This window comes from Aythya ferina (assembly GCF_964211825.1).
Source record: "Aythya ferina genome assembly, chromosome: 2".
Taxonomy (NCBI): domain Eukaryota; kingdom Metazoa; phylum Chordata; class Aves; order Anseriformes; family Anatidae; genus Aythya; species Aythya ferina.
Genome location: NC_140297.1, coordinates 8,605,008 through 8,616,036, shown reverse-complemented (window position 1 = coordinate 8,616,036; position 11,029 = coordinate 8,605,008). Strand labels below are relative to the sequence as shown.

Here is an 11,029-nt window from a genome sequence, read left to right as displayed (position 1 = left end):
CCGATCCCAGAGAGCAGGGGCAGTCTGGCAAGGGGAGATGCTGGTTTTTAGACAGTGCCCTCTTCTGTGCCAGCAGCCTGAGGCATAACCACGATTCAGGGCCCAAGGAAGACGCGCTGACCTCAGGTTGCTGCTGGAATGATGAAAAATGCAGCATTGCAGGCCAGTGCTTGCACAAACCTGGGGATGTGGCCAGCAGCAGACAGCCTTGAATCACTCAGGGATTTCCACCTTCTGCAGCCAGCAGCATGGGAAGGGGATGGAACTGGGCAGGGTGGATGCCCCAGTAATGCAGCAAACGTTTCATCTCCAACAGAGTGTTGGGGCTGGGAATTTTTCTTCCTGCAAATTAGGGTTGTGGAGAGCAGGGAATATTTTTTTTCTCCTTCCTTTTGCATTCCCACACAGATGAGGAACCCCACCACAGCAGCAACCTGGCCAGGTTTGCTTTCCCACGGAGCGCTGCTAGATGCAGGATTTGGGACCAGTTTGTCAGAAATGGCTCAGCAGAAGCCCACGGTGAGGGAATATCTCTCATTTCCCCCCTTCCCATTTTTGTTGCAGTGATGGGATGGAGCCTGCTCCAGGGTGCAAAGCCCTGGGAATTGCACCCAGCCCTGCGTGGTGCCAGCTCCAGCGGGCGCTCGGCATTGCAGGAGGTGTTGCTCCCACTAATGAAGATGCTGGTTAGGCTGAGGAACATCAGCAGTGCCCAGGGGGTCTGGAGAAAGGCCCCACCTGTCTTGCTTTTCCGGCTGATTAGGGAAAGTATTTGACTTGCCCAGCATGAGAAATTACACTGCGGAGAGAGCTGCAAGGCTCAGGCTCTCTGCTCGGCTGCGTGCACAGAGGAGGAGAAAGAGCAAAATGCAACGAATCTGAACTGCAGCCTCTCCTCCAGTGACCAGCTTAAATTCCATGCTTGGACACAGCCCCTGCACAGGCAATAAGCTCCTGTTTGTTGCCACCGTGCCGAATTGTCCCATGTGCCCAGCTCCTGATGCAAACCTGCCACGGCCCCGTCCAAAGGGACAGTGCCACCCCTTCCATCACGCTGTGCTAAAGTGCCCCTCACTGGCTTGCACCCTCATTTCTCCATGTGAGTGACTCCACTGGCTGCATTTACACCTTTTCCAGTCCAAGAATCATTAGCAAATATCGGGCAGTTTGAACCCCACATTGATTTCTCCTTCACTTTTTCATAGCAGTGTCGTGCCATCGAGCCAGATTCGTTACTGAGAAATGAATGCTTTGTACCACCATCCGCAATGAACCGTGTGCTGCAATCAAAGGCAGACATCAACAAGATTTATTTTAATTATATTTATTTCCTGTAGTTTTTTATTCATTGAGTCCTTTATCAGCTGTTCCACATTTTTGCCAAGGATCGGTTTCAAGCTGTAAATCAGTAACAGCATCAGCCTTATGGGTACTCAGTTCCCTCAGTTTGCCCTTTCAAAATAGCACAACTTCAGCTCTCATCCAGCCTTCTGCAACTCATCTCAGGTGATACGGAAAATAATGGTGATTAAAGAGCTTTTTGCCCACCTCTTTTAAAGCCAAAGCAGCTGGCAGCTTGGTGCCATTCAGCCAGGGATGCAGATTTTGATAGAGGCATTTTACCCCACTGCTCCCCCATGGGGCACTAATGACACCCTCACCGTGTTCCCTTTGTCTGCTGCTGTCCCGGTGTGTGGGTGCAGGGAGGGATCCAAGTGGATGAGGGTGCTGTGCCCCTCCTGGACAAAGCAGCTAAAATCATTCATTCCTTTACAGAAATCACCTTGACACTTCATCAGTTGTACCTCACCGCAGCGATCGCTGGAACTAATAGCCATTAATTACCTGTGTCAGATGAAATTTCCTTAATTGCCCACAACTTTACCTCCATGAAACCACCTCTTGCAGCTGCCACTGACAGCTTAAAGGCCACATCAGTGGAAATTTTCAGGAAAAATCTGGGTAAATTAAGGGAAGGTGAAGGCACGCGTGGCCCACCTCTGGCTGTCCTGGAGTCACCATTTGACTTGCCTGCATCGAGAAGAAAGGTCAGCAGTACGGGGTGGAGGGGGAAGGTGTTCAGCCTGCCTGTCATTTAATCCAAGGGCATGCTTTTTGTGACCTTTTCCTCTCCCTAAAAAAATACAGGAAAGAGGGTAGCAGGCCGCCTTGAGAGCTGCTGCTCCTTGAACCTTGACCAAATGCACTCAGTGTTGCGAGGAGACATTCAGCAGGCAGCGCGCGCCGCGGTTGCTCCAGCTTTCGTGCTCCCATACAGATGTTCATTGAACTGCCAGAGCGTTGAGAGGAAAATAAATTAATTGTAAGTGGAAGAAGGTTAGTTAAATCTTTTCTGGAAGTATTATATATAGCCATTAAATTGCATAGGAAATTCAATAATAATGGGTAATAATGTTCTTCTGAGAAATTAAATAGGAGCCCAATTTATAATGCGGCTCAGCATTCAAACCAGAGTGTTCCACCTTCCCCGTACACGATAAACATTTACTAATTAAGCCTCACAAAGCCTCAGTGAGGTAGATCTCTTCACACCACTGACTCCGTTTTATAAATGGGAACAAGAAGGTACAAGAGACATCCTTTGAAGCAGGGGCTGCATGTCTTCAAACATGATCTGGGTCTCTGGGAGCCCACGCGGCATATGTGTTTGAATAGGCAGAGCTTTGTAAAAAGCCTCAGAGCCAGGATCAGAAGTCAAGGTTTCTTTATGCCCCTTCATATGCTCTGATCATAGCTGCACGTTTCGATGCAAATCTTCAGCACAGTCTCCGGAATACTGATATTTTTCCTGTGTGATCACATTACATTGCAGGAGTGGTATTTAGAAGAAAAGCCACTGGTCTTAAGCCTCAAGCAAGAGCTGTAGGAATCAGCCCGTAATGGAGCTGCTAATTATGTGCAGAATCAAAGGAACAAAACTTATGACCAGCTGGAAGCTGTTATTTGCAGAAGATCAGTATGGATTGTATGGGATGTGGGTTGTCAAATAGATGTGGATGTAATTTGCGCCAGGATATTGGACTATCCATGACTATAGACAAATTAGAAATATTTAGTGTCATTTTATAATACTCTCCCGTCTCCCTGTCACTGCTTAAGGCATAGCACGAATAAACACAGGTTGTAATGAGAGGGAGCTTCAACCCAGACAGCAAGCCACAGCAACAGCAGGCATCTTTCCCATTGGTTTCAGTTTGAGTTTTGTCTACTTACACAGGATATTAAGTTAAGATACTGTTTATTCTACATCCTCTTCAAGGATCCTGCATGACATAGAACTGCAGGAACCATCGAGAATCTGCAGTACTCATCCAACAGCAAATAGAAATGGAAAGGGACACAGCCCAGCCTGAAATGGGGTTGTATAGACATAGCATTGTGTGTTAAACAGTGGGCCAAAGTCCAGTGTCATGATTAATCCATGCTTCTGTGTTGAAATTTTTGCCGTGGTGCCTAACAATTAAAAAAGGAAAATACCAATGGCATAGATGGAGAGTTGTCTGATCATTTAGCGTAATACATTGGGATAAATTTTTACCCAACTCTAGCTCAAAAGTTATTTCTTCTGTTTCAGACCTCAAGAAAGTCTTGCATGCTTAAAAGCATGATAGTTTTTAAAAGTGCATGGGTTGTATTTCAGAGCCATGTAGTTCAGATGAAATAAATAGTCCATTTTCTGCTTTCAGGACTAGCTGAAAACTGTCATGTAGCTCCTACTACAGAGCTGAGCTGAGGGTCTGGCTGGAGAGGGAACCTTTTTTTCCAACTCACTTTTGGCTGAACAACACTTCACACAACAACAGCAGTCAAGTTCCCCAAAAGTACGACTTTGTGTTGGTGATGAGCTGTCCAAAGAAAGCAATGCAACCTTTATATCCCCACTAAAAGGAATTTGCTCAAGAGTTTATCACAATTTTTGATATGTCAGAGGTAATACTTAATGTAATGAAGAAATTAAATACTCTTTGCCAGCTGTAGGGAGGCTGGTCCACGGTTAGTGCAGATCAGAGACTCTGTTTCAGGGGAGTTAGAAGATCGTTCCCATCCCACCCATCTTCATGAATTAATTAACATTAAAACCATCCTTTTACACAACAAAGCTTGTTGGATGATTTACTTGAAGTCCCTGAGAATTTGTCCACTGCCTTCAGTGAGGGTAGGATTTTACCTAATATTTCTAACAGACTTTTATAAAATAGTGTTGAAAAAGATCTCAGGGGCCTTCTTGTCTCTCCTCTTGCCTGGAGGCAGGATCAGCTATGTCTGTGTCACTCCTGATGGATGTTTGTCTAACTGGTCCTGAAAGAACTGCAAGGCCTGAGAGCACCTTGAGCTCTCATTTTCACCTGTCTCAAGATTACAAAAGAGAAAGGTCTTTTCTAACCAACTCTACCATATATTTGACTGATTTAAAGGACCAGTGACAATTTCAACTTCTGATGTCTCATGATCCACTAAGGATAGGAACTAATCCTATCTGCCACAAGGGAGCTTTTCCATGATTTATAGACATGTTTCCCTTTTATCTCTTCTTCTTGAGGTATCTGACATGAAATCATGTCATTCTGATTCCCATCTTGTCTTTTCCTTCACCATTTCAGTTCCAATCTGATTTCAGAGGCTGCCCCCTAAGAGGTGATAGTTAAAACTAATGCTTTTCTTTATCTGGAGGCCTGTCAGCCTTCCCCTGGCACTGTATAAAGTGCATATTTCTAGGAGTGAAATGTCAACAACTGTAATTATGTTGGCAACACGGAAAGGCAGGGAGGACACAGAGCAATAGCCACCAGGCAGGACAGAAGCTTTATGGGGGAGGAAGAGGAAGGATGGGGTAAAGAAGAACTGCTTAAGTGTGGTCCTCGTGGCGGAGCACATCTATGGATTAGTTTTGTTTCCAGAATGAAACACTGCCCATCATTAATTGCCCCTTTTCTGCAGTCCAGTGCTCGAGGAAATTAAGTGGGGTCTTTGCTCTGACTTCAGGAAGACCTGAATCACACCCATAAGTAGCCAAATGCAGATCTGTATTGACACAAAATCTGAAATACGCTCCTTACATCCCCTGCAACGACAGGAAACCTGCCCCACAGCCGCTCAAAATACATCTGTGGTTTAGAATGGCAAACACAGACACAAAGTTTAACATTTATAGGCCAGGAACACATGGTGTTTTGGAAAGTCTGAGACAGATGCTCACAAGTAGCAGTCAGAGAATGAGGGGTGGATTTCCCAGGCATTCTTTCTCATTCAAGTGTATACCATGCATTAAGCCTTCACAATAAATATATTAACAAAACAAAACAAAGCAAAAACAAAGAAAGAAAGAAAGAAAGAAACAAACAAACAAACAACAAAAAAAAAGCTTTGCTACTTGGAATCCAATAGCAAATAGCACAATCTGTTGTTGATAAAGCATGTGAGAAAGTACTTGGGAGTCTGCTTTTAACCCTTGCTGAGGACCTTTATTCCTCAAATACAGACACATAACAATCTCCACCAGTGAAAGACAAGACAAACAGTCTGTCCGACCGAGCCATAAACATCGAGCTTCACACATAATCCCGAAACCTCCTCACATTAAGCGGTCCCAGCTATGCACGTGGGACAAAGCTGATTAATGCTCTGAGGGACCAGGCAGGAGCTGAAACCAGAGTTTCAGATGTGACCTTTTGCCAGAAGGCTGCTGTGCATTATTACTGCCACCACACAGTCCCAAAAACATCCCTGCGAAGGCAAGGGAGCAGTGGGGCACCAGAGGAAGAATGCTTCGCTGCTGGCCGGAGAAACCCTCACATGCTGTTTCAAGAAAAATAGCAACTGCCTTAGAAGCTGGGATAGAGTCTGCGTAGGAACAGGGACGTACGACCCATGGGGATGCATCTTTAGCATCACCTCAGTATCTGTGGCTTTCAAATCCCTGGAGTTTGGTTGGTTTCACCGAGAGCTGAGAACAGCCCCCTGGGGCAGCGGGAAAGCTTTCTCTCGCTCAGTGCTGTCTAAAGAACAGGTTCCTGAAGGCATTGTTGTAGTTTTTGTTGAAAGCAGTGTAGATGAGTGGATTAAAAAAGGAATTCGAATAGCCTAGCCATAGAAAAATACTCTTCCAAATGGGCGGGATGTCGCAGGAGCAGAGCGGGTTGATGAGCTCCGTGATGAAGAAGGGGATCCAGCAGAGCACGAAGACCCCGATAAGGATGCCCACCATGAGGGCAGCTTTCCTTTCCTTCTGCTCTCTCCATGTGTCTCCGTCCGTCTGGAACGTAACAGTGGCATGCCGGACAGTGAAGACCATCTGTGGCTGCTGGGCGGCTTCCTTCACCTGCCAAACACAAACACAAGTTGAGCCATATGTGCCTCGGGCAGCCGATCCCACACAGCGGGTAGGCAACCAGACTGTGCGAGCGACGGCCAGCACTCCCAGGGCAACGCGGGCCATCTACGTCACGGTGTGACCCTCTTCTGGGCAACGCAGACCCAAAACCAAAGCCCCAGGTGAAATACGTGCAGCATCACACAAAGATTTCTCTCCCCTTTAGGATCAGATCAGTAAAACAGGCGCACACCCACACACCACGCACGCAAGTCCCCTTTCTTACTCTGAATGCATTGAGTTTAAGAGTCCTTAACAGGAGAGGCAAGACAATTAAAACAGATTTCCTTCTTTCCCCCAAGAAATCTTTACGGTGCACAGTGACCGTGCTTGGGATGAACTAGCACAACCCAGGCAGGATTTGCAAGGGTGCTTTGCGTGTGTCTTCTTTGTGGGTAGATTCACAACCTCCCCAACCCTACAGCTGCACTCACACCCCTGCACACCTCACCAAGGGGAGAACGGTGACCCCTTGCTCTCGCTCATGAGCACCAATCCCTCATTTTGTGGGGGCACCTCTGTGGGTCGCCGTACACCCATGTGCAGCCAAGGCTCTCCATATGGCCCAAAGTTGCTTTGACCACTCCTTGCATGCTCCCAGCTGGGAATGCGGGAGTCAGAAGCCTGGGCTTGCAAGCTCTGAAGTCAACTTTCCCTTGAAAGCCTTCAGGCTTCACTGGGCTTTGGAGGGATGCTGTTTGCTTGCCAACTTGAGGTGTAAGTTTTCCCCACTGCTGCAGGGTCTCGGCAGCTCAGCTGCTCCCAGAAGTTCCCCAAAGCAAAGAGCAAGCACGGTGACCTACCTCCAGGGCTCCGGGTGTAACGGGGGTGATGGAGTTGTTCTTCCTGGACCCGATGCGAAACTTGGCTGCCTTGTAGATCTTCCAGTACACAAAAAGCACCACGCACAGGGGCAGGTAGAAGGCGCCAAATGTGGAGAAGATGGTGTAGGAGGGCTCCTGGCTGACCTGGCACTCCTCGCTGTCCTCCGAATAAGTCTCTCCCCAGCCGAAGAGCAGCGGGGCCAAGGAGATGAAGGCGGAGAGCACCCAGGTGAGGGCAATCATGATGTTGGAGATGCGGCGCCGGGTGCGCAGCGTGTACTCCAGGTGGCGAGTGATGGACCAGTAGCGGTCCAGGGCGATGGCCGTGACGTTCCAGATGCTGGCGGTGCAGCACAGGACATCGAAGGAGATCCACACCTGACACAAGGAGCGGCCCAGCCGCCACCGCCGCCCGGACAACTCGTGCACCAGGCTGAGGGGCATGACGAGGGCCGCCACCATCACGTCGGAGATGGCCATGGAGGCCACCAGGTTGTGGGGCACCCGGTGAAACGTGCGCACCCGCAGGATGGTGGCCAGCACCAACCCATTCCAGAGGAAAGTGGCCACCACCAGCATGGCCAGGAGGGTGAGGACCAACACGCTGAAGACGGAGAGCTGCGTCCTGCCGCCATCCGCACCGGCGGGCGATGCACTCCGGTTGCCAGCATCGTGCATCGCGGCGGCAGCAGCGAAACAACTGGCGTTGAGCACCCTCTCCATAGCGGTCCCGGCGCTGGGATCCTTGTTACTACCGCGGGCGCGGATCCCCGGGGACCGCCCGCTCCGCGGGGCTCCCCACCGGAGTCTTCATCCCCGGGGAGGAAGAACCCGGCGGCGGCGACCAAGCACCGGCGATATCCCCCGGCCCTCTCCGTCCTCGGCGGCGGCGGGAGGAGGCTCCGCGGGTGCGGGGAGCTGCGCGGCTCCCCCCGGCGCTCCGGCGGGGCGGCGCGGAGCGGAGCGGGGCGGCGCTGGAGGCAGCCAAGGGGCGGCGGCGGCGGAGCCCGTGCGGAGGAGCTGCTGCCCCTACCGAGGGGCCGGGGCAGGTGAGTCGTCCCCCCCCCCCCCCCTCGCCTCCTTGCGCGGGTGCGGAGCGTTTTGGTGCTTAGTCATTTCGGGGAAAAAGGTTTTTTGATTTTTTTATTTTTTTTTTTTAATTTATATCCCGCTTGGAGCAGGAGGAGAGGAGAGGGGAGATGCGCCGTGCCCGGCTTTGTCCCCGCTGGGGATGCCGGGGGTGGGATTGGCCCCCTGTAGGGTGGAAGAAGGGCACAAAGTTAGCATCCGTGCAGAATTGGACCTGGGGGCTTCTCGGGGGGGTAGGAGGATGTGGCGGCTCGCCTGGGCTTGCAGCTAGCGAGCCGGCTGGCGACCCTGCTTTATTTGGGGTGGGGGGAACGTGGAGGGGGATTATTTCTCGGAGAACTTCTGCTCTGACATTTCCCAACTTGTGAGCGATCGGCAGGCCCTTTATTAGCAACAATCTCTCTTTTCTATATTGTTAGGAAGTGCCGTTTGAGCATTTCACCTTTTTTTTTTTTTTTTTTTTTTTTTTTTTTTTTTCTCGTGCTGAATGTGATGAGAAGAGGGATTCAGGGCCTCATAGTGGAAGGCAGGATTTAAGCCCACCGAGCGCAGCTTTCCCGGCACTCTAGCTCCATGCAGGGATGCCAGCCAGCTCCTGCCTGCCAGACTGGGGCTGCATTCAGGTAGGGCTGTGCCTCCTCCTTCTCTGGAAGGTCCCAGGGTAAGGGGTCCGGAGAGGTTTGGGGCAGGAGCTGGCTGTCCCCGGGAGCAGGCACGTGGCAGGGACAAGCAGGCAGGGGCTCACAGCCTGCATCGGCAGGGGCTGCATTGGTATGACGAAACGGTGGCAATGACACTTGTGGGACTTTTAGAGAGCTGGGGGAGAAAAGCTAAAAGAAGCTGATGTTCTGGGGAGCACCCGTGTGTTCATGGTGTTCAGGGGCAAACCCAAATGGGGGCTTTCCGCTGTGTCCTCTGAACCTCTCCAGACTTTTTAATGAAAACCAGCAAAGTAACAATAACGGGGGAATCAAATGAGATGTTTCCTAGCACTGCTCCTCCTTTCTCCATGCTGCCAAGGGAAACACAAGGCAGCACATCCAAAACAGGTTCGGGGATTTGCATCAGGTGGGTGTGTGGGATTTGGCCCCACGCTGTCCTGTGTCAGCTGTGTGCGTGGCAGGGCACAGCACAGTGGGGGCACAGGCTCTGCTCCCCACCATGTGGGGCATGTGTGGGGCAGCCTGACGGCCACCTTGTTTTTTGGGGGATGTGAATTTACCCATACGGACTCATGCTGGGCTGTGACATTTGTCCTAGGGCCAGAGAACAGGACCTGGTCTGCTTTAGCTCATAGAACAGATGTAGCCTTAGAGGCTGTAACATAATTTTGGGAGCATAGTGCCATCTTTTTGGGGGAAGAGATTGTTATTTTATCTTTTGTGCACATGAATATTGGCAATTTTTGAATGGTTAGGTTTTTTACTTGCAATGCAAAGGGCAACTGAGGTTTGCATGCTTTCATAAAAGCCTCCTGATTTAAAATTCCTGGTTTGCAAGGTGCCAAATGTCCTTGACTATCATTCAACTGATCAAAACACTTAGCAACTGCTAGCACCGAGAGGTTTTTGTTGCGTGGGCCCTTCCCAGAGAATCCTATGAAGCCCAGAATTAACAGAATTAGCCACAAATTATGGAATATGTGCTCCTGAAAAGATACTATAATTCTTTGCTTCAGGAAAAAAATACACAAAAATTACATTTAAAGGGAAATGGAAATAAAATGTATTAAATCTGAAGAAGTAAAACTAGATTATGTCCTAATGAAAAAAAATATTTATATTTTCATTATCTTACTTACCAGACTTTAAAAAATATATATTAGCAGATTCTGGAGTTGGATGGGTCAGCTGAGTACTAATTGGAAATAGAAATTGTGGGTAAATACACACAAACACATATATATATAGAATATATGTGGAAATGCAAAGTTCTTCACCTGGGAAGGAAGAACCCTGTACAACCGTACTGGCTGGGGACTAACCAGAAGGAGAAGGAGACAATTGCTAGAAGGAGAAGGAGAGCTGTGTTTTTCAGCCCTAAAAAGAGAAGTTTTAGGGGAGAATCATTCCGCTGTTTCCAGCTACCCCATGTGAGGGTGCAGAGAAGGTGGAGGCAGACTCTTCTTAGGGGTGTATGGAGATGGGGCATTGGATGCAGGTAGCAAGATCATAGAATCATGGAATGGCTTGGATTGGAAGGGACCTTAAAGCCCATCCAGTTCCAACCCCACTGACATAGGCAGGGATGCCACCCACTAGATCAGGTTTCCCAGGGCCTCATCCAACCTGGCCTTGAACACCTCTAGGGATAGGGCATCCACCTCTCTGGTCAACCTGTGCCAGTGCCTCACCGCAATCTGAGTGAAGAATTTCCTCCTAATGTCTAATCTAAATCTACCCTCTCTTAGCTTAAAACAATTCCCCCCATCCTGTCATTAACTGACTGAGTAAAAAGTCACTCTCCATTTTTTTTATAAGCCTCCTTCAAGTACTGAAAAGCTGCAATGAGGTCACCCCAGAGCCTTCTCTCCAGGCTGAACAGTCCCAACTCCCTCAGCCTTTCTTCATAGGAAAGGTGCTCCAGCCCTCTGACCAACTTTGTGGCCCTCCTCTGGACCCTCTCTAAGAGCCCCACATCCTTCTTGTGCTGGGAGTCCCAAACCTGGACACAGAACTCCAGATGGGTCCTCACAAGAGCAGAGCAGAGGGACACAATCCCCTCC

The 11,029-nt window shown here is 49.4% G+C and overlaps 1 protein-coding gene and 1 long non-coding RNA gene across 3 annotated transcripts; one reads left to right on the top strand and one right to left on the bottom strand.

Annotated features, from left to right (window-relative positions):
* Positions 1-1,358: 1,358 nt before the first annotated feature.
* On the top strand, positions 1,359-3,677 carry LOC311432283. 2 transcript variants are annotated; one of them, XR_014689937.1, is made up of 3 exons: positions 1,359-2,048; positions 2,149-2,323; positions 2,834-3,677. It is a non-coding gene; the product is annotated as an uncharacterized lncRNA (long non-coding RNA). The 2 variants fall into 2 exon arrangements; XR_014689938.1 differs by lacking the exon at positions 2,834-3,677 and having other exon boundaries at positions 2,149-2,333.
* Positions 3,678-5,440: 1,763 nt separating this feature from the next.
* On the bottom strand, positions 5,441-8,076 carry HTR5A (5-hydroxytryptamine receptor 5A). The gene is made up of 2 exons (XM_084511503.1): positions 7,195-8,076; positions 5,441-6,340 (listed from the first exon to the last, which is right to left on the bottom strand). Exons 1-2 carry the CDS (start codon positions 7,936-7,938, stop codon positions 6,008-6,010), a joined length of 1,077 nt encoding a protein of 358 aa, XP_084367629.1. The 5' UTR covers positions 7,939-8,076; the 3' UTR covers positions 5,441-6,007.
* Positions 8,077-11,029: the final 2,953 nt, after the last annotated feature.